Source organism: Trachinotus anak, unplaced genomic scaffold (assembly GCF_046630095.1).
Source record: "Trachinotus anak isolate AG129_WGS33_773 ecotype Australia unplaced genomic scaffold, CSIRO_AGI_Tana_v1 ptg000015l, whole genome shotgun sequence".
Classification (NCBI taxonomy): Eukaryota; Metazoa; Chordata; class Actinopteri; order Carangiformes; family Carangidae; genus Trachinotus; species Trachinotus anak.
Window position 1 is genome coordinate 17,062,501 of NW_027273866.1, and position 22,572 is coordinate 17,085,072.

Consider the following 22,572-nt stretch of genomic DNA (forward strand, 5'->3'; position numbering starts at 1 on the left):
TGGAGCCGTCTTAGTGTAAACCTCCAGGTTGTGTTGTAGTCTGGACGGACATCTTCTCTGTGCAGTTGTGTGTGGATCTTGCTGTTACACTTATATTCTTGATGGAGCAACTGTAACATAACCTAAATTCCCCCTGGGGATCAATAAAGTATCTGATTGATTGATTAGGCCACGAGGCTCCACCTCAGCACCAGTTCTCCCAGTTCACAGCGTAAACGTGTTGTAGTGCTGGAACATGTAGAAACGTCTTTGGTGAAAACCTCTGTGCTCAGATCAGCTCCCAGCAGCTCACAGCCTCTGGAGCCTGATGCTACAATGAACTCAGAAAAACACTGAATTTCAAAAACGCTGCAGCTGAAAAAACCACATGAAGCTCTGCAGTGGGAGGTGGACGGTCGGTGCGGTGCTGAGGCTGCTGCTTTAGACCCAGACTGTTTCAGTACATGTGTAACAGCAGGACCTCAGCACCATACGAGACAGAAAGGATCATGTTCCCAACATGGTTTATGACCTATTGTCAGGTTCTCTGCAGCCAGGTCCAATGATACCGGCGCTGATGGGTTAATAACAACAAACCACATTCATTTAACTTTTGCCTGAATTTGTTGAACAGAAGAAGAAAGTAACAGATACTTAGACTTGACTTCTCCACATTTCAGGTCACAAATTATAGGTCACATACAAAACAAACAGATGGAGACAAACAAAAAAGAACCAAAGTTAGGAATGTGATGTTCCTCCAGAACATCTGAACAGGGTTCTTCAAAAAGTGAGAATATAGGATTTTTTTTTTTTTAAACCAAACAATATGAACGATGTGAACCAGCCAACAGTTCAGAGTCTGCAGCAACAGCTGATTCATTCAGTGGTTTCTCTCTGCTCTTACATTTCATAAACAATCAATAAAATAAAGAGATGAATTTGTAATGAACATATGTAGAATAACAAAGAATCAGCTTCACCTCATGTGTCAGTGATCAGTCTGATGACAGACTGTATAATATGACTGTGTAATACTGTGGCGGCATTTTCTGCAGATTCTTTTACCTTTGATGTCATGATGATACTTTTGTACTTTTATTTTTGAACAGTTGGAATTGATGACTGTATTTTTACAGTGTTTTTTTCTCCTGAAGTAAAATGTCTCATTTCTTCCACCACTGACATTTGAATAGAAACATTTTGTAGCTGCCAGAGAGAAATAAAACTAACTGCCAGGTTCTTTATTTCAGCAGGTGTAACTCAGCAGCAGTGATCAGCTCTGCGGCGTCTTGTTGGGACCAGTCCTGTAGTGATGACTCAGCAGCTCGCTCAGTGTCCTGCGCTGGAGGCGGCGTCCCCGATATTTTCTCTCCTGCAGCTTCTGCAGCAGCAGCACTTTGTCTGCGATGACTCTCCACTCACACAGACGCTTCACCTGTAACACAGCCTGCAGGTAACCTCCAGCTCAGGGAGCAGTCTGATGGGGGGGGGGGGGGGGGGTCAGTCATTTCAACTGGTTTTAGTTATAAAATGCAAAGATTTAAAATCTTTGTCATAATCGGTGAAAAGTCTGAAGATTTCACTGATGGACAAAAGACGAAGCAACAGCAGGTGAGAGAAAATGATCAGGACGTGTTACTGAGTGAATTCAGGTGAATTTGAATATGGGTGTTGCGGTGGTTCACCTGGTAGAGAGCGTAACTAACCACAGCGGCCCAGGTTTGAGTCCAACCCGTGGCCTTGTGCTGCACATCATCCCCTCTCTCTCTTCCAGACTTTTCTGTGTCTCTTCACCTGAATTTGACACAATAAAGGCAAAAACTGCTTGAAAAGACAATAAAAAAAGACGCAGTACCTGGAGGCTGATGTACCGAGTGGCGCGGCGTTCCTCCGGCAGCCTGCAGTCGCAGAGATGCAGCGTTTCTGTCATTGTCCTACGTGAACAAATAAAACACAGAAAACATCTCGATTTGATCTTAAAACAAACAGATGAGGAACAAAGTAAAGGAAAATAACCCAGAGTGTCAGTGAAGTGATGTTTCACCACGAGCCTCCAACATTTTGTCTCCCTGTCAGAAATTGTTCAGGTGTATTGAAGGTGTAGGTAAAAACTACACTACACCACCCACAGAACCTCTTGCAGGACTTCCAGGACCTCTTCAAGGACCACTCCAAGAGTTCTTGAGCCTTCTAAATGACCTCTACAACCTTCCAATTTAGACACTTTAGATGTTTAGGTTCTTCTCTATTATTATCATCATCATCATCATCAGGAAGTATCTGATTGGTCCAGATTCATCCTGCAGCAGCACAACCGGTCCAGACACACAGCCAGAGTCATGAAGAACTCCTGGTTCTTCTGGTCTCTTCTGGTTCCTCAGCAGATAGTCTGACTCCCACAGAGTCAGGGTTCAGTTCTCCTACCTGAGGACCAGGTTGTTGGATTCAGCCTCAAGCTGTTGCAGCAGGAAGTCCAGCAGTTTGTCTGAAGGAATGCCGACGCTCTGCAGCAGCCGACAGGCAGCCAGACGCAGCTCTGCATCCACCTCAGTCTCCACGCAGCACTGCAGCGTCTCCTGCACGTCTGGTGATGACAAACCCAACGCACCCACAGCTGCAACAACAACACAAGCCTCAGGCTGAATGAAGGTGGTGGATCTCAGATCCTGTAAAACTGTCGTTGTTTCTTCTGTTCTTGTTGTGGTAGAGGAGGAGACACAGTCAGTACCGTTGATGGCAGACAGTCGAACCTCCCGTGCCGGGTCGTTCTCCAACAGCTCCAGTAAATGACTCTCAACCTGGATTCAAACCAAAACAAATTATCAGTATCTCACAGCAACACCACCTCCTACTGAGTCACTGTTGCGTTTACAATACAAGATGTTAACACGTCCTCTGAGCAGCTACCTCTTCAGGACAGACTGGACGCGACAGTGACTCAGTATCAGAAAATGACGAGATGGGCTGACCAGATAGCTAGCTGGTTAGCATGCTAACTTCAGTAGAAAAGAAATGAGAGGGTTTGTTTCCTCTTGGTGAGTAAAGGAATGAAGTCTGATGCAGCTGCTAATGCTAATGCTAACTATGTAGCAACAGAAACACAAACAGGTCCTTTACAGAGGAAGGAGATCACCTTTGGGATCTCAGAATGTGCTCATTTCTCTGACCAGATACAAAATCATAAAAATAACCTAAAATTCTGAATTCCCATCCATGACAAGTTGCACCTGAACATTTGTCTTTCTGAAGATCACTAACATTTACGTTTACTCCTGAGCCCCAGTTTGAAACTCATACATCCAGTAAAACTTTCATCCTTTCATCCAACAACAATGCCTCCCTGGTCTTCTTTAGATTCAGACTTCCTGTGCACAGAAGCTCGCTTAGTCGACTCAGGCTTCTACCTCAGTTCATCTGCCCTGAACACTAAACTCCAGATCGTCCAGATTAACACCATTCCTCATGTTTAAAACGTGACAGATTCTATCTGATCTTATTTGTTCAGTCTTCATGATGTAACACTGAAAACTCAGGTTTCATAGTTCCTGGAACTTTCTGGTCACAAAGGAGCTTTAAAAGTCTTTTGAGAAGAAGTTTAAAGATCAAAGAAATTAGACCGATTGATATCCGATGGATAAAACAGGTTCAGTTCCTGAGCTCCTCAGAAACGTCTCCAGGGAAAGTGGTTGCTGGATCCCATGGCTCATCTCCTCTGCTCAGTGACAGAGCTTCACTGTAAACCCTCTGTGATGTCTTACCGTCTCGTCCTTCAGCAGCAGAGACGCAGCCGACACACAGGCCTGTTTCCTGACAGCAGGGGACTCGTCTCTGAGGCAGGAAACAAGAGACTCCAGCAGCTGCTCCGACGTCAACTTCAGGCTGTGGATCAGATCCAAAGCCTCGTTCCTGCACTGCAGCCCCCACCTGTCCTCCAGCTTCATCCTGACACCAACAGCACCTCTTAGATATTCATTCATTAGATATTTGTTCACATGCTTCAGACCTATTGCTCATATTTGCTTGTACTGAACTAGAACGACAGCCCTGCAGCATTTCACTACACGTTCTTTCTTTGTCACAAACATCAGTATAAAAAACAACAGTGTGATGAAGCTGCAACAAGGATTTCAAGTGACTGAAAACATGATGGAGGAAGCAGCTTCTGAACACTGATGAGAATCAAAGAGGTTAAAGGATCCATTCAACCACAACTTCAATGTGACTAGAAGCAGCTGCCAGGACCCAGGGACTACAGCTCCCAGCATACCCAGCGTGTGTTGTTTCCTGTGTGCTACAGTGCAGTACCTCAGCTGATTGTGAACGTCCTGGACCTTTCCCAGCTTCATGAGTGTGTGTGCAGCAGCGAGGCGTACCTGCTCACTGTGGTCGTTCCACATCAGGTGGATCAGCTTCTGCACAACATCCTGTTACACAACAGTTTCACTGAGCTGCACCAGTGTAACCTCTCTGTACTATCTGACCTGATAATCAGCAGGGGGCCCCTGACCTTGTTAACGGGCCCTTTGAGCCTGGAGAGGATGTTACAGGCCAAGAGTCTGCTCTTCCATCCGGAGCTGTTCAGCTGCTCGGCCAGCAGGGGACGCACCAGGGTCTGCAGGAGGACGACCGGGTCACTGAGGGAGTTTTATTTGTTTCTGACACTGTGCAGCTCATATGAGACTTTTACCCTAAAAACACAAACGGTCACAGGTGTCTACAAGCTCAGTGTCCCACTGACCATCAGCTGCAAACAAGGTTTTCAGTTCACTGTTCAGGCAGAGCCAGAGTGAAGCTGGTGAGACTGTTAAACTTTAAATGAGGTGTGGTCAGGAACAGGAAACACGGTGCTGGCTCCTCCCCTTCTGCTACGTAACCAAGATGGTGACTACTGAGGAAGGAAAGAGTCCAACTCACTGTTCAGACTGACCCTGAACCAGTGGACTCAAGTCTCCTTTTCTGAGTGTAGCTGTTTGTTACTGTTGTCATTTTGTTCTACAGTGAGCTCCCAGTGTTCCCAGTGTCCCCAGTGTCCCCATTGTTCTCAGTGTTCCCAATGATCCCAGTGTCCTCAGTGTTCCCAGTCTTTGTTCAGTGTTAAACGTCAGTATCTGCTGTTTGTTATGAACAAATCTTTGTTCTGACTCAGTTTGTCTTTAAACACAAATCTATTCACTGAGTCATTAAATCTGATTCTGTAGTGTAAACAAGGAGCAGTGAGAACATTTTAACAGCACCCCAGACTCCAGAACCTAGACCCTAGACCCTAGACCCCAGACCCCAGACTCCAGAACCTAGACCCTAGAACCTAGACCCTAGACCCCAGACTCCAGAACCTAGACCCTAGAACCTAGACCCTAGACCCCAGACCCCAGACCTAACCCAGCAGGGGCTCTGACCGTTTTGCTGCTGAGGAAGATGATCTGTGAAATAACCAGCTCAACATCAGGAGGTTGGTCCTGGGTGCTGGGGGGTTGGTCCTGGGTGTTGGGAGTTTGGTCATCCTGGAAGAGTTGTGCTAAAAGTCTCTCGATGACCCCCCTTCTCTGGTCTCCATCCAGGACCACACACTGTGCAGCCGTCCAGCTGTTGACATCTGACCCAGAAGAACCTGCAGCAGTGTTAGACCTCCAGTGTCAGCTGCGTTCAACAGAAGAACCTGTGGGTCAATGTGCTTTTTTACCTGACTGTGGTTGTCTGGGTGGGTCCTGGTCCTGGTCCTGGTCCTGGTCTCTGCTCAGGGGTTCAGTGGTCACGCTCTCTGAAACACACATCTGCACTCACACATCTGCTGTTGTGGTTCTTAATCAACAGATGAACTCATTTCCATCTGATCAAGTTTGTCACTGACTCATCAACTGATGACATGACAACGGTCTGACTCACTCTTGGCGGTCCCGGTGTTTCGGGTCGGGGGGGACCGCCCCTGCAGGTGTGTGAAGTACTCTGAGTCACTGAAGACGATCTGAGCCACCTCATGGTACGGTCTGACCTCTGTCTCCCTGGTTCTCCTGCAGGAGTCCTGCAGCAGCAGTCCTCTCTGTGGTGGGGGGTGACCTGCAGACTCTGGTGAGTCCAGTAACCATGGTAACCATCTGGACTCTGGTAACTGATGAAGAGTCTGTCGGTGCTTCAGCCTGGGAGCCGGTCTATAAAGTCTCCTGTTGGCAGCTGGTCTCAGGGCTCCGGTGGGCCTGAATAAGTGGCTGTAGTCTGCCTGGCTGTAGGAGACTCTGTTGGCGCCGAGCTCCGCCTCTGCGTCAGGGCAGAAGGTGAGGCCGGCGGCGGCGTCACTCAGGAACCTCTGATACAGAAGCTGCGACCTCCGAGAGTGAATGGAGGCTAAAGTGGAGACGATGGAGCCTCTGGGTGGATCCATCTCACCTGAAGGAGGAAGGCGGGTCAAAATAAATCACTAGTGTCAAAAGTGCTGATCTGAGAACTGAGGTGCTGGTTAGAGTCTGACTCCAGTTCCCAGAATTCCCACTGCAGTTCTTACATGATGTCGCGAACAGTGACGTCCACAGCTTCTCGTTTCGTTTCTAACAGGTCTGACGGGTTTGATACTGAGCCCCACACTGATCTGATTCTTAATCTGAGAGTTCAGATTCACACACGTGGACAATGATGATGTCATCAGAGGTAATTACATCATTACATTCATTAACATAACTAATTTACATCACTGATGTAAACATTGTAATTTAACACTGTTTGAAACTCATTCCTTATGTAAAACCTTCATTTAAAATGTAAAACAAAACTTTTACAGCTTTTTGCCCCTTTTCAGACGACATCAGACCAGGTCCAGGTCCAGGTCCAGGTCCAGGTCCAGGTCAGAAACACTTAGTCTGGACCAGATTAATCCAACTGTAGTGACCGTCTGTCTTCAAACAAACTTCAGTCTGAAGGCCACTGATGTGATTTACACAGAGAAAAGAATTTTTCTTTTGATTCTTTCTGAAGGATCCTGTTTGATCCTGCTCTGATAAAAACCCACTGACCCACCCAGGTGCATGATGGTCCTACACCTGCCTCCCTACCCACCTAGTCTCTGGTCCTGAGTGTTACCCAGTGAACCAACAAAAACACATGGAAATGCTAATTAACCAAAACTAAACAATAAACAGGCAAAATAATTTAAAAGTAATAATAAATAAATCAGCTGAATCTGAAACGGACTTTCAGCGTCACTTCCGCTTTAACCAACAGGTTCGACAAAGACACGAAGAGTTTTAAACCGCTTCAGTCTTTAACACACACCTGAGCCTGAGTCACCTGGACAGGTGACGCTGACTCACCTGAGGCTGAGCTGCAGCAGACAGGTGTAGGAAACGTGTTTACTTGTCGGTGATAACGCTGTTGGGTTGTCATGGCAACGCGCTGTGCTCAGCCCGCCAAAGAACGGGGAAAGTGCTGATGTCTCACTCTGCACCGAATTCCAGGACCAGGAGGTTCCAGCTGTTCCAGGAGGTTCCAGGAGGTTCCAGGAGGCTCCAGGAGGTTCCAGCGGTTCCAGGAGGCTCCAGGAGGCTCCAGCTGTTCCAGGAGGTTCCAGCTGTTCCAGGAGGTTCCAGGAGGCTCCAGGAGGTTCCAGCTGTTCCAGGAGGTTCCAGCTGTTCCAGGAGGTTCCAGGAGGTTCCAGCTGTTCCAGGAGGCTCCAGGAGGCTCCAGCTGTTCCAGGAGGCTCCAGCTGTTCCAGGAGGTTCCAGCTGTTCCAGGAGGTTCCAGCTGTTCCAGGAGGCTCCAGGAGGCTCCAGCTGTTCCAGGAGGCTCCAGCTGTTCCAGGAGGTTCCAGCTGTTCCAGGAGGCTCCAGCTGTTCCAGGAGGCTCCAGGAGGTTCCAGCTGTTCCAGGAGGCTCCAGCTGTTCCAGGAGGCTCCAGGAGGCTCCAGCTGTTCCAGGAGGCTCCAGCTGTTCCAGGAGGTTCCAGCTGTTCCAGGAGGCTCCAGCTGTTCCAGGAGGCTCCAGGAGGCTCCAGCTGTTCCAGGAGGTTCCAGCTGTTCCAGGAGGCTCCAGGAGGCTCCAGCTGTTCCAGGAGGCTCCAGCTGTTCCAGGAGGCTCCAGGAGGCTCCAGCTGTTCCAGGAGGCTCCAGCTGTTCCAGGAGGTTCCAGCTGTTCCAGGAGGCTCCAGCTGTTCCAGGAGGCTCCAGCTGTTCCAGGAGGTTCCAGCTGTTCCAGGAGGCTCCAGCTGTTCCAGGAGGCTCCAGGAGGCTCCAGCTGTTCCAGGAGGTTCCAGCTGTTCCAGGAGGCTCCAGGAGGCTCCAGCTGTTCCAGGAGGCTCCAGCTGTTCCAGGAGGCTCCAGGAGGCTCCAGCTGTTCCAGGAGGCTCCAGCTGTTCCAGGAGGCTCCAGCTGTTCCAGGAGGCTCCAGGAGGCTCCAGCTGTTCCAGGAGGCTCCAGCTGTTCCAGGAGGCTCCAGGAGGCTCCAGGGTCAGTTAAACATCGGATGTGTCGATCATCACCGGGGACTGACTCAGTAAAGAACAGAGGCTGAACTCGGGAGCAGGTTGTTGTGTTTCTGTGAGAACCTCCAGTGGAACATCTTCAGTGATCATCGGCTGCTCTGTGGTGGACCACAGCGCCTCCTGCAGGACAAGGCGACTTCCGGTGGCGTCGTTCTAAATAAAAGCCCCAGCGTGTCGGTGCAGACGTGTGTTTTCTTTGAAAATGTCAACATTGATATGAATATGAACACATTCGCACCTACAGGCGCTGCTGTTACTTTCACTGACAACCAGTGAGAGCTTGAACACGACATATAGCCCCCCCCGTCTGACAGCAGGTCACTGAACGCTGGTTTTAAGTTGAAGTTTATAAAAATTATGAAAAACTGCTTCGTAGAAAACAAGTCGATTTTAAATGACGGTTAGAAGTTTCTCCATAGTTACCGCTGAACACGAGAACACTTTACATTATATGTAATATACTGATTATACAGCCGGTGACACGCCCCCCCCCCCCCCCCCCCCGCTGGGGGCTGGCGGAGCCACGGACCGGATCAAAGCTCCGGACACGAGAAGCGGCTTCACCCGCTTCACTCCGGTCCCTGGGTGAATGCAGACCGGGGGGGGGCTGAGCTGCTCTCCCGCCAATACACTGGCAATGACCCGAAACCCGGGTCACGCCGAGGCCCCGTGGTCCTCGGCGTGTGAAGGGCCCGGCACACAGCACCGGGGCCCCGGGGCCCCTGGGAACCGCGGCTCTCTGTGCAGAGAAAGTCGCTTCAGTCGCTTTTAAAACCAAAGACACAATAAGTGACGTTAACACGTGTTACAACTGTCCGTCTCAGGAGCCCCCCCTCCAGACCGGGGAGCGGCCAGAGGCTCACTCTCACCCCCCAACACCAGGCTCCGCTCCCCGCCCCTCTGCTCCTCTCTGAGCCACACAGGTGCGCTCACCTGCTGTCATCACCTGACTCTGACCTCTGACCTCTGACCCCTGACTCCAGCTTGTTAGCATAAACTGGTCCTGCTGTCACTCAGGTGAAAGTGGGAGGGGCAGTGGCGAGCAAACTGGACACTGTTGTGCTTCATTAGTTCAAACAAATCCGCCAGAGTGAGACGTCCCGTTTCTAGTGCAGCCACACCTGATGTTAGAGCAGTCACATCTGGATCAGGGCCGAACATCTGGACCTGGACCTCCATCATATCAATCAATCATTCGACTGAAGCACAACAAACTAAAAACCTTGAAACTTTTTGTCCGTAAATAAATTCAGTCGTTCAGCTCGTTAACGTCTCCTCGAATCTCTTTACCCAGGAAAAGCTCTTAATCTGATCCACGTCCCCTGAAGTTGTAGATGTGCTGAGAAATGTTTCACCGTATGAACTCAGGTGTGTCCCCGGCTTGTGACGCTGTGCAGGGCGTAGACCAGCTGTGGACCGGGGGTGGTACCACAGCTGGAGCTCCCTGCAGACGACTGCTCTCCCTGCCTGGTTACACCCTCCAGTGTGACCACAGACCGGTGGTCTGAACTGCAATGAGGTGTTTCCCACACAGAGGCGTCTCCCCAGGTAGATATAAAATCACTCCGTGTCACCCAAACACCTTATTTAGCTCCTTTCAAACTGAATTATTTTGTCCATACAGCTGTTTCCAGCTGTGGGCCCCGCAGCGACTGAGTGGCTAAAGCAGCCTAGCTAAAAGGCTAAGCTGCATCATGTGAAGCATTTAGGAGAAATCTATAAATAAACTGGGTCACACTGTCCTCTAAATGCTGCACCACCCACCACCACCAGTAAACTCTGTGATGGGAAATTTTGGTATAACTCATGTGTGTCTATGCAAAACTGTGTAACCAAAGACTGTGTGGATATTTCGAATGAAGTTTTGAAGTATGAAAGAAACTCTGGATGAGCTGATGATGAGCACATGGAGACAAGATGTCAGGATGGCCTTGCCTTCCTCGCCATGACAAACACGTGTAGACAAATATATGTGAAGGTCTTGCCCGCCTGCCTTTCTGCTCATGATAAGGGTGTCTCACTGACCTCGGTGGAGACAGAGCTGTGTGTTACAGGGACATTGTGTCTGGGGAGAGGCAAGCAGGTGACAGAGAGGATCGTATCTCATCTCTGTAAGACTGTGGCCCTGGAAACATCTTCAGGCCTCTCACTCACTGACTGTACTGCTGTTCAGTTGTGTTTGTGTGACTCCATTCATGAATGTTTATTAAACTCAAGAAAGACAGCTGACGCGTGAAGATCTTCTTTTTCAATTAGTGAACAAGGTAAAACATTTTTGCCACCACAACTCTCAACCCGCAGGAAACAGGAAGAGCTCGCTCACAGGAACAGGCCAGTGTGGCAACTGTGTTTTTATTTGTGTATTTTAATATTTTTGTCAAAATTCCAATTCCAATGTCAATGTCTTCCTTCCTCTCCACAGACTCTGCTAACACACCCAGTTCCCAGCCTGTACTGTCTCCAACCTCAACATCCCAGCTGTGAGTCCCTGAGTTAAAACCCTCAGAGCCCAGGACACAGCAGTAAGAATCAATCCTCTCTGGATTGTCAGGAAGCTGCTGTTTCTCTCCTGGTCTCACACTGGTCAGATCTTCAGACAGGATGAGTCCTGGACCAGCAGTGTTTGGGTCCAGAACCACAGGACTGTAGGAGACCATGTCCTTCATCTTGCTCCAGATGTTGAAGGTCAGGTTGCCCAGGTGTTTGGCCTGGTCTATCAGAGCTCCTGAGCCCAGCTGGGGATCATCCAGCAGGGGGCGCTGCTGGACTCTGTCCACTGCAGCCTTGTAGTTGAGCAGGAATGAGACGTCTTCAGCTCTCAGCTCGTCCTCTGTGGCTCTGACTGTGTCTGAAAGAGCTGCTATCTCTCTGCTCAGAGCCTCCATCTTCTCCTTCATCATCTGACTCTTCTGCTCCTCTTCCTCCCTCAGTGCAGCCATCCTGGCCTCCTCTTTTGCTGCTAATTGTCATGATGTGCCCCCTCCTTGTGGAATTCCTGGGTGGTCTGTTTAGCATTTCCTGTTTTATTTTGAAATTCATGTTCTTGTGTGTGTTGTGATTTAACTTCCTTTCTTTGTGTTTTTTCATTTCCACCTGTGTCTCATTGGTTAACTAGTTCTCTGTGTATTCAGAGCCTTGTGGTTTAAGAACATGTTGACTGTGCTTTGTGTCCTGCTTCAACAAGTCTCTGGACTTTTTATTCTTACCTTTGTTTTTTGTATGTTTGTTGAGTTCATACTGCTTCGCCATATTGTTTAATAAACTAATGACCTATATTTCCTTCATGTCTTTTGTGAGTTATTTGCATCAGTTGTGACGGTTAAACATTCGTTAGATCCAGGTTGGATCACACATTCTTATAGATCAACCTGGAAGTTAGCGTCCTCCTGCTTCCCTCCACAAACAGCCAATAGGATTTCTCCGTTGTGTTTTGGATGATCAGAGAAAACCAGCAACAGTTTCTGATCCTGACAGGTTTTGTTCAGCAGGATCATCTTCACTAATGAAAAAATAAAATAAAATAAATAAAAACAATTTTTTTTTAAAAATGAAAAAGGAGATAAAGTGATATAATGAGAAATCATTTGCAAAAGCATATTGACTCAACGAACTACAGTTCAATAAAACTGAGACAAAAAAGGTTTAAGGATTATTTCTCTTCTCTCTTCTAGATAAAGAGACTTAATGTTCTCTCTGAATTCCCCTAAAAAAAACTATAAAGTTACTCTGCATTTATGTATATGAAATTTACCATATGAGATCAACAGATTTGCCATGAATTCAGTGCCATATTTATTATGTACATAATATGTAAGACTATTTTTACATTCAATATTGAGATTATTCTTACTTTTTACAGATTATATTATTTGTCAATTGAGCCCAAAAGGTAAGCGAGTGTATACACTGGTAGAATAAATGTATTAAGGATTCTGGTTAATTTTTTCCAAAAATTAAATTTGTTTGCAACACCTGAAAATCTGGATGTAATGACAGAGTGTGTTCATGGGCAAGTACCAACAACCATGCCAGAGACTAGAGGCTGAAGCCTTGGAGAAACTGGCAGGAAGAAATGGTGGCAGCTATTTAGGAGCAGAATTTGTTCTGTATTTGTTCTGTATTTGCACTCATTCAGGGTTGACTGCTTATGTGGCCTCATAACAGTCTTTTTTTATTATTGTTAATCATTTAAATATTCTAAAATTGTATTTACAACAGATTTTTTCTTGTTCATTTGCTATGTTCATCAACAGATGATTAGGACCTGTACACCTCAAGGACTCTGAGGCGTGCAGGGAAGATTGTAGCTGACTCCTCCCACCCTGGACACAAACTCTTTGAGACACTCCCCTCTGGCAGGAGGCTGCGGTCCTTCAGGACCAAAACCTCTCGCCACAAAAATAGCTTCTTCCCATCTGCTATTAGCCTCATCAACAAGGCTAGAGAGCCCCACTGTTGCTGACCCCCCCTGCCCCCCTATAGAACCACTGCTCATTCCCATTACATGCACAGTGTAAATATCTATACAGATTATATTTATATATTTTTTACATTGTCTATATTTTTTGCACTACATTCCCCATGTCTTTATCATTATTGCAAATATCCCACATCTTTGTTGTATATTTTTTATCTTAATTTTATTTTAATCTTATTTTAATTTTTAACTTGTAAATTCTACTCATATTTTACCCCAAGTCTATTTATGTTACTGTTTGCACCAACCACCAGCACAAATTCCTTGTATGTGGAAACATACTTGGTAAATAAAAAACTGAAATCTAGAGCAGTTCTCTTCATACTAACATTTGTCTGTTTTGGTCCAGTAGGGACATTTCAGTCTGTGGTGCCTGGAGCCCAGTGCCCTGTTAGCTAGCGACACCCTTAGCACGGAGCTAACAGCGAACTCCGCTCAGATCTGCGCTAAATCAGAATCAGAATCAGTTTTATTGCCAAGTATGTTTCCTCATACAAGGAATTAGTTCTGGTGATTGGTGCAGTTGGAGGTTCTTGGAGGTTCTTGTAAACAACAGGTTTACACAGTTTTAGTTTCTGCCTGTATGTGGGAATCAGGTGGACCATGACATGGTCAGAGTGGCCCAGTGCAGCCCGGGGGACGGCGGGATAAGCTCCACTGATTGTGGGGTAACAGTGGTCCAGAGTGTTCCCCTCTCTGGTCGGGCAGTTAACAAACTGTCTGTATTTGGGCAGTTCATGACTGAGGTCACCTTTGTTAAAGTCACCAAGGACAATAACTACGGAGTCCGGGTTGGTCCACTCCACACAGTATCTGCTGTGGCCTGTGGTGGGATGTAAACACCGACCAGGATGAATGAGGTGAACTCACGGGGGGAGTAGAAGGGCCTGCAGTTTATGATGAAAGTCTCCAGGTCAGGAGAACAGTGCTGCAGGATCACTGTCACGTCTCTGCACCAGCCACTGTTTGCATAAAAGCAGATTCCTCCACCTTTGGTTTTGCCGGACAGCTCTGTGTCGCGATCCGCTCTGAAGAGCTGGAAGCCGGCCAGCTCCAGCGCAGAGTCCGGATCGATCCACACAGCCACGTCTCCGTGAAGCACAGGACGGCAGATGAGGAAAAGTCTCTGTTCTTCTGCACCAGTAGCTGAAGTTCATCCAGCTTGTTGGGCAGTGAACGCACCTTGGAGAGAAAGATACCTGGGAGAGGTGTGCGGAGTGCGCGCCGGCGGAGACGCGCAGGCGCACCGGCACGTTTTCCTCTCCTCCGGCGTTTCACTGCGAGAGCAACGGTCAGTGACCTCTGACCAAAATGTCCAATAATCCCACAGATGAGTCGAGAAAGGTGGGAAAAATCCTCTGGAGCTGTTTCTCTGATGTTAATGAGCTCTTCTCTGGTGAAAGAGCTCCGGAAACCGAGGCAGAAACTGGATTTATAAAGAAAATAAGGTGAAAAAGTGCGCAGCAACACACCGAGGCAGCTTCCGCGGCGCCATGGCGACAGAACAGAAAATGAAAATGGCCGGAACACTTCATCTGTACTGGGACAAACACGGGAGAGAGACAAGCTGTGGAGCTTCTCTGAAGCAACGGGAGCTGCTTTTATATGCGGCATAGACGACCCCGCCAAACACTAATTATTTCTCCAACATCAGCTTTTATTTGTCGGTGGACTGCGTGGCTCAGACTCTCAGAGACTGAACCCGGACAACTCACTTTGATTTCAAATACATTTCCGACTGTGTGAAACGTTTGCTGGAGTCAAAGAAATTCAACTGTCTCTGTTAGAGTCGATAAAGTTTTGGAGGAAAAAAACTGCGTCTCTTAAGGTCGTCTGAACAGTTGCGGGACAGAGAGAGACTGTGATTATTTTATGTGAACGTCTGTCTCACACCTGAGTTTACGTAAGATCTGTACATGTGCGCATCAGTTTGGGAGGTGAATTAGCGCTAAAACCCGATGTTAGGTCGCTAGGTAGGTAAATAAACGTCAGGCTGCAGATTCCACCTTAACCCGCAGAGCAGTTCCTGTGAGCCGCTCACAAGCCGAAGTCCTGCCGGAAGTCCTGCCGGAAGTCCTGCCGGAAGTCACTGATCCAACATGAACTTTCCTGAAGCTCAGTCCGAGCTGAAGCAGCTGCTGAGCAGAGTGAGTCCGTCCGAGCTGCCGAGGCTCCTGGACTGGATCAGAACCTCAGGTAAACCCTCACCTGCCCGCTGCACGTGGCCCGGTCCGTGTTCTGTTTTCTGACGTCATCATGTGTGTGTGTGTGTGTGTGTGTGTGTGTGTATATATATGTGTGTGTGTGTGTGTATGTATGTGTGTGTGTGTGTGTGTGTGTGTGTGTGTGTGTGTGTCCTGCAGAGGAGCTGGACGACCTGCTGGTGGACAACAGGAGGGTGATGCTGCAGAGCATTGCAGACGACCTGAGAGCCAGTCTGCCTCTGGACGCCATGTTACCCTCCGAGACCGCGGCCCACCACAAGGTACTACACCGATACTACATAATACTAAGTACTTCAGATGGCTGAGAAAACTGCAGTAGATTGAAGTTCTGGGTAAAGTACAGGTGCGGACGTCAGCTCGCTGTCACCAACCTGAGGCAGGTAAACGCTCATCAAGTCTTCAAAATAAAAGCACTGAATGCAGAGGAATGTCCTGTGAATAGATTCTGTCATTGGATTATTGTGACGGGTGCATTTACATCACAATGCAACAACTGATTATTTTCATTTTGGATTCATCTGCTGATTATTTTCTCCAATAATGAATTGATTGACTGAGAAAAATGAGCTCGAGGTGAAACATTAAAATGATAAAAAAAAGAAAATCAGCAGGCAGCAACAAACATGTTCAAATAAATAAATAAAAAACAAATCAATAAATACACCTCCATGATGATGTGTGAATTTAGTGTTTTCCTGCTGGTTTGTTAAAAGTAGATTTGGTGCAGATCACAGTATGACTTGAAGCAAACTTCAGGACTTGGCTCTTGGCTCTGGACTGGAAAGACTTAGACTTTCTTGTGACTTGCAAAAGGTTTGATGAAGACACAGTTTCAGTGAGTGCACACTGAATGTTCGATGGTGATGGTGATGATGATGATGATGGTGTGTGTTGAAGATGCAGCAGCGGTCGCGGCCGACGGTTCACGTGGACAGTTTCCTGTATGATGACGAGCAGGTGGACTCTCTGTGTGAGGAGGGAACCATGAGCCGGACCTACTGCCTCACCTGTGGCTCCTTCAGGACCGCGCCTCTGGGTGGGACCAACGCATCGCCCCCACTCACAGACACACACACACAGGCTGGTCTGAGCTGCTCATCGCCAGCAACAACCAAACTAACACACACATAAAAGGGAAGCTTTGTCCTGACACAGACACCACAGGTTTAGATCGCAGCACTGACCCCCCAGCTCTCGTTCAGTTTCCACACTGAGGTGAACAAAGCATCACAATCGACTCAGTTTCAAACACTAAGAGCAGCTTTACTGTTCTCAGAGAACATCAAATACCAACAGGAATCAAAGATGAATGTGGAGCTCTGTTTGAAAAGGTCTAGACCACCGCAGCCTGTGTTGATCCACATCAGACCCCTCCTCACCGGGTCCTCTGGTCTCCCTGCAGACTTCATCTCCCACTCGTTCTCAGTGTCCGAGCTTCAGTTCCTGTTCCAGAGTGTTCTCCCAGACCTGAGCGGCTGCACGCTGGTGGACGTCGGATCCAGACTGGGAGCTGTGCTGTACGGGGTCAGAGGTCACCACACACACACACACACACACACAGTAATACGTTCCTTAGCCCCTTCCACACTGGACAAAAACTCACTAATATCAGGCTTTAGTCGTGGATGTGGACTCTGTTCAGAACACGTTCTGTTAGTGCAGAGAACGTCACACAAACCAACAGGAAACATTTGTATGAGAATAATGTGAAACTGTGTATCCATGTGTTACTGTGTGTGTTATTGTGTGTGTGTTCAGGGTCATGTGTACAGCTCGGCCTCTCGTCTGCTCGGCCTGGAACTCAGTGAGGAGTTCGTCAGGCTGCAGAACAACATGCTGCACAAGTACAGACTGAACGACAGAGTGCAGGTCGGCCCTGTGTGTGTGTGTGTGTGTGTGTGTGTGTGTGTGTGTGTGTGTGTGTGTGTGTGTGTGTGTGAGACTGATGACAGTCGTAGATCAGACACTGAGCAGTGGACTCAGTAGAACCTGGTTCTGATGCGACTCTGGTCTGTTGCAGGTTCTCCACGCTGACGTCTGCACGCAGGACGTTCTGCTGCAGAACACTGACGTTCTGGTCATGAACAACGTCTTCGAGTACTTCATGGAGCCCGACGAGCAAGTCAGGTGAAGACGTACAACACACACACACACACACACACACACACAACACTGAAATATACACAAACACACAAATACCATATTTCTTCAGATAAAAACCAGGAGCCAATTAGCCACTGAATAAATTCAGCATCGTGATGATGACGCGTTCAACACTGTGTCGTTGTGGGTTCCTCCTCAGAGTGTATGGTATATCTGAAAATGTTTCACAATAAAAGCCCCACTCAGAAAGGAAGGGTTTCCGTCCACTGAAATACTAGAGGACTTTTAATTTGAAACTTTTGCAAGGCAAACAAGAGCGAATCAAATGAGGCCTCATACTAAAATACTGGTTTGACCAGGTGTGTGTGTGTGTGTGTGTGTGTGTGTGTGTGTGTGTGTGTGTGTGTGTGTGTGTGTTTAGAGCGTGGAGGTTCATCATGCAGAACTTCACAAAGACTGGATCTCTGCTGGTGACTGTTCCCAGTCTTCAGGAGAGTCTGAGCGCTCTGCAGGTACGACTCACACTAACTCACACCAGGAGGCTGCACAGCGTCGTGTTTCTGTCATGTTGTTAACACTTGATTCACAAATACAAACCTGAAACAGAAACACAAAAGGCAGAAGGAATAAAACCTCAATAACAACATCGACAGACATCTGGGAGAAGCACAAACAGCAAACACACATTTTTACTGGTGGAGTTCTTCCTCTTCTGTCTTTAGACCCCTCCCTGCTCCTCTGTGACTCTTTCAGTTCCTGAAATCGAACTGTTCCTGCAGAGATCACTGATGATCTGAAATGTCTCTGCCTTATCTCTGTGCTGCTGTTTGGGGTCTGGACAGAAGCAGAAATCACTGCTCAGTCACACAGGTGGCTCTCTCAGACGCAGAAGAACAGCAAGTTATTTTAGCACAGACGCTAACGAGCTAGCTTAGAGAGCGATATGTTATTTGAACATTTCAGAACTTAAAGAGTTAAAATCATGGCAACACAACACGCACATATTTTGTTCTGGCTGTGTCACTATATTCTCAGTCTGGTCGTCCAATAATAAAAAGATCACCTGATCATGTGACACACTGACAGCTAAGTTAGCACAGCTTCCATCAAACCAAACTGGCTGCTAGCTTAGCTGCTAATGTTTGAGAGGTTGGCTCACACACACACACACACAGACACACACACACACACACACACACATATCACTGTTGGTCAGTTTCAGGTGTTTCCCTCCAGGAAACCGTGTGTGTAGAATCTGAACCCGCTGCAGTAAAAGCCTCACAGACCATAATGAAGCTGCTTCAGTCATCACAGCAAAACCTCAGCAGCTCTGTCAGACAATATCTGCGTCTTTGGTGAAAAGACTACATGAAGCCTGTGGACGTTCAAAAACTACAACCCCCAAGGTGCATTTCACTAACCATCCAATCACTGAGCAGGAATCTGCGGCCTGAATCAGTTCACTTTTCATTTCTGTGTTTTGTTACCAACGGCAACGATGATTCTCCCTCTAACTGGCTTCTTCTCCATGGCAACAGCAGCTGAGGATCATGGGTATTGTAGTACTTACAGGTGTCTGCCAGGTGAGGTTCTGCTCAGTGACAGGAAATGGAACACGCTTCACAGCTCTGTGACTGGCTGATCGGTAGTGAAATGCACCTTGGGAGTTGTAGTTTTTGATGTCTGCAGGCTTCTTGTGGCACTGACCTGTTCACCAGAGAAGCAGGTTTTTGAAGACCCTCCTCACACCTCATCACTCGCTCTGGGTCCTCGGGTCTTCAGACCAGTTCTCAGGCGACCACACTGTTCCCGCGTCAGTGATGTCATCGACCTGTGTGACTGTCATTGTGTCCAGCAGGAGGCGCTGCGGCCCGGCTGGGTGGAGGAGCTCCCCGTGGACTACGACGTGTACCTGGGCAGAGACACAGACCCGGACGCCCTCAGACAGATCCACCTGTACCGGGTCATGTAAACTGGTCTGGACCAGTTCGATTCCCAAACTTGTTTGAAGTGATCTGTGCTGGTCTGGTCTGTACTGGACTAGTTTAATTTGATTCCTGATCTGGGTTGAACCAGTTGAGACTGGTTTGAACTGGTCCAGTCTGGACTGTTCTGGTCTGGCTGTAATCAGGTCTAACTCCTCCTGTGGACACAACTAATGATTATTTGTCTTGTTTTGATCTGATCATCAGGCGATGTCGTCTGAAACAGAGAAAATCAGGAGAGCTTCATGTTTGAGAGGCTGAAAACAACATTTTTATTTCATTGATAAAATTGATTAAAATATTCGTAATTTAAAACCTGTCGTTAAAGGAGGAGTCGTACTGATGAATGTCCTTGTATCTGCAGTTCAACATGTATCATGTTCATATGTGAGTTAAAGCGTTTACACCTGATTATATTTGGATATGATCAAACATAAATGACAGAAGCACCAGGTCAGAGGCCAGGTCAGAGGGGGCCAGGTCAGAGGGGGCCAGGTCAGAGGGAGCCAGGTCAGAGGGGGCCAGGTCAGAGGGGGCCAGGTCAGAGGGGGCCAGGTCAGAGGGGGCCAGGTGAGAGGGGGCCAGGTCAGAGGGGGCCAGGTCAGAGGGAGCCAGGTCAGAGGGGGCCAGGTCAGAGGGGGCCAGGTCAGAGGGGGCCAGGTCAGAGGGGGCCAGGTCAGAGGGAGCCAGGTCAGGGGCCAGGTCAGAGGGGGCCAGGTCAGAGGCCTGGTCAGAGGGGGCCAGGTCAGAGGGGGCCAGGTCAGAGGGAGCCAGGTCAGGGGCCAGGTCAGAGGGGGCCAGGTCAGAGGCCTGGTCAGAGGGGGCCAGGTCAGGGGCCTGGTCAGAGGGGGCCAGGTCAGAGGGGGCCAGGTCAGAGGGGGCCAGGTCAGAGGCCTGGTCAGAGGGAGCCAGGTCAGAGGGGGCCAGGTCAGGGGCCTGGTCAGAGGCCAGGTGAGGGGGCCAGGTCAGGGGCCAGGTCAGAGGGGGCCAGGTCAGAGGGGGCCAGGTCAGGGGCCAGGTCAGAGGCCAGGTCAGAGGGGGCCAGGTCAGAGGCCTGGTCAGAGGGGGCCAGGTCAGAGGGGGCCAGGTCAGAGGCCAGGTCAGAGGGGGCCAGGTCAGAGGGGGCCAGGTCAGAGGCCTGGTCAGAGGGGGCCAGGTCAGGGGCCAGGTCAGAGGGGGCCAGGTCAGGGGCCAGGTCAGAGGGAGCCAGGTCAGGGGCCAGGTCAGAGGGGGCCAGGTCAGGGGCCAGGTCAGAGGGGGCCAGGTCAGAGGCCTGGTCAGAGGGGGCCAGGTCAGGGGCCAGGTCAGAGGGGGCCAGGTCAGGGGCCAGGTCAGAGGCCAGGTCAGAGGGGGCCAGGTCAGAGGCCAGGTCAGAGGGGGCCAGGTCAGAGGCCAGGTCAGAGGCCTGGGGGCCGTGGATCTCTGGAGAAGGCTTTCAGAGCCGTTGTCCACACGTCAATCATTTTCTTTCTCTGTGGCTTAAGAACAGCAGCCCAACAGCAACAGGAAGGAACCGGGGTCAGGTCAGTCCTGGTCTCGGGACTCCAGCGTCTCCAGGCTTCTCAAACCGAACCGTGAGGTTGACATATGCAAACAAATAACTGGGACCTCCAAAAACTAAAAGGTGCGGAACTGATCCAGGATCAGTACCAAACATTTTTTTCAATAGTGCCGGGGGCTTCGTGGTCCAGATGGTCGGACCCCCACAGAGTCCTGGTCTCAGCATCACGCCGTCAGTCTGGATCACGTGCAGGGACAGAAGAACCGTGGCAGGTTCTCCAAGATGCTGGAACAACCAACCTGACAAGAACCCAGAGGACTGGGGGGGGGGGGGGGGGGGGGGTGTTCAGGCCTTTATTTTGAAAACACTAAAAACATCTGTCAGCAGCTTCTCCCGCTCCTCTCTGGTGACGCATCACTCAACAGCTGCGTCACCACCGTCACCGCTTCCTGCCGCTCACTCCCGTGACGTCACCGCTCCGTTTCATCACCGCGGCCGCTTCAGCACACACAGCGGAGCCGTTTCCAGGGCAACCATTGGCCGAGAGCGGAGGAGTGGCGGGACGGCCGACCAACCGACGGCGGTGGAGGACGGTAGAGTCCCGCCCACCTGCTCACCGAGCGTGGTGCGTTTAAGGGACTCAAAGAAAACTGATCCGTGAGACATTAAAGCTGTCAGTCACTCAGACTTTATTTAACTATTGTTTGTAAAAACACTCAAACACAAAGAGCTTTACAGCAAAAACAAGTGCTAATTATCCGCCCTGGTGCTTTCTTCACTGTTTTCTGATGTTTCTGAAACGAATCGATCAGACGATGATAGTTTGTTAAAACTTATGTTAATGTTCAGAGTTTGAAATGTGTCTGTGTGATGATCACAGTTGCACTGACACTTTCTTCTTTCTTGTTTCTTAACTTTTATTGATGATATATGTCTGTGATTTAACTATTCTTTGTGCCGTTAAGCTTTAAAAAATAATAAATTATTGTTCACAAGACAAACCAAACGATTTAGACTAATGAATAATAAAAATACGAGTTACTTAAACCATAATCAATTAAAAACTTAACTTAATAACAATTAATACTCTGGTATTCTAATAGATATAAATATAGTTTTCATTTAAAAATATGATTTAGCGCTTTTATTGATCTATTTTGATATTATATTAATTATGTAATTATTTTTTCAGCTTTAATGTCAAATATTACCAAGCTCCAGCCTTTGTTTTTCTCTTTGCTCTACGATCTACATTCTTCACTGTTTTATGACATTTTATAGACAAAACCATCAGTCAGTTAACTGAGAAGATAATCTTCTGATTAGCTGATGATTAAAAACAGTCATTTAGTTGCAACTCCATGATATCATGTTATTGTTTTTAGTCACTGTATTTTCTATCACAGTCTTATGTATGGATTATTTCCATTGCTGATTAATCTGTAGATTTCTTTCTTGATTTCTTGTTTGGTCTATAAAACAATGAATATTACAAATCACAATGTCCTACAGCACAAGTCTCTGTCTTCAAATGTCTTATTTTGTCCAACAAAACGTCCAAAACCCAAAGACATTCAGTTTACTTAAAGAGCAGTCAACAATCTCACCTGAGAACCTGGAACCAGCAGATGTTTAATATATTTGCTTGAAAAGAGACTTAAATTATTAATTAATTATCAAAAAAGGTCAATAAATTGGATGGATGGAGAGAATCACTGGTAGCAACTGTAAATCTCTCCTTCAGTGTTCTGACAACAACAAACCAGCTGAAACTGAGATGGACATTATTCACTATTTTATGACATTTTACAGACCTGACAATAATCAGTTAATAGA

At 48.1% G+C, this 22,572-nt stretch overlaps 2 protein-coding genes and 1 long non-coding RNA gene across 9 annotated transcripts in view; 2 read left to right on the forward strand and 1 right to left on the reverse strand.

Annotated features, from left to right (window-relative positions):
- The window catches only part of heatr4 (HEAT repeat containing 4), a 15,159-nt gene extending 926 nt beyond the window's left edge, over positions 1-14,233 (reverse strand). Inside the window, exons 1-12 of one of the 5 annotated variants that reach the window (XM_071498616.1) lie at positions 6,750-7,208; positions 6,479-6,574; positions 5,866-6,363; positions 5,663-5,740; positions 5,379-5,590; positions 4,490-4,594; positions 4,288-4,406; positions 3,741-3,924; positions 2,711-2,780; positions 2,407-2,596; positions 1,838-1,916; positions 1-1,417 (exon numbers count right to left, since the gene is read on the reverse strand). The exon at positions 1-1,417 is cut by the window's left edge and continues 926 nt beyond it. In XM_071498616.1, coding sequence (XP_071354717.1) covers positions 1,256-1,417; positions 1,838-1,916; positions 2,407-2,596; positions 2,711-2,780; positions 3,741-3,924; positions 4,288-4,406; positions 4,490-4,594; positions 5,379-5,590; positions 5,663-5,740; positions 5,866-6,358 — 1,692 coding nt within the window. In that variant the 5' untranslated portion in view covers positions 6,359-6,363; positions 6,479-6,574; positions 6,750-7,208 and the 3' untranslated portion in view covers positions 1-1,255. Of the gene's footprint in view, positions 1,418-1,837; positions 1,917-2,406; positions 2,597-2,710; positions 2,781-3,740; positions 3,925-4,287; positions 4,407-4,489; positions 4,595-5,378; positions 5,591-5,662; positions 5,741-5,865; positions 6,364-6,478; positions 6,575-6,749; positions 7,209-7,242; positions 7,521-13,673 lie in introns of those variants that run through there. The other 4 variants (XM_071498619.1, XM_071498615.1, XM_071498614.1 and 1 more) reach the window with 4 other exon arrangements.
- Positions 14,234-14,296: 63 nt separating this feature from the next.
- LOC139633147 (uncharacterized) lies at positions 14,297-19,554 on the forward strand. Of its 3 annotated transcripts, none has more exons than XM_071498634.1 (8): positions 14,297-15,118; positions 15,286-15,407; positions 16,045-16,183; positions 16,550-16,671; positions 16,906-17,016; positions 17,168-17,274; positions 17,672-17,761; positions 19,024-19,554. In XM_071498634.1, exons 1-8 carry the CDS (start codon positions 15,022-15,024, stop codon positions 19,220-19,222), a joined length of 987 nt encoding a protein of 328 aa, XP_071354735.1. In that variant the 5' UTR covers positions 14,297-15,021; the 3' UTR covers positions 19,223-19,554. The 3 variants fall into 3 exon arrangements, with proteins under 3 accessions (XP_071354735.1, XP_071354736.1, XP_071354737.1); XM_071498635.1 differs by having other exon boundaries at positions 14,301-15,118; positions 17,672-17,762; positions 19,106-19,554; XM_071498636.1 differs by having other exon boundaries at positions 14,311-15,118; positions 17,672-17,762; positions 19,109-19,554.
- A 543-nt stretch (positions 19,555-20,097) lies between these two features.
- Positions 20,098-22,247, forward strand: LOC139633165 (uncharacterized). Its single transcript, XR_011693700.1, has 2 exons — positions 20,098-20,147; positions 20,605-22,247. It is a non-coding gene; the product is annotated as an uncharacterized lncRNA (long non-coding RNA).
- The last annotated feature ends 325 nt before the right edge of the window (positions 22,248-22,572 follow it).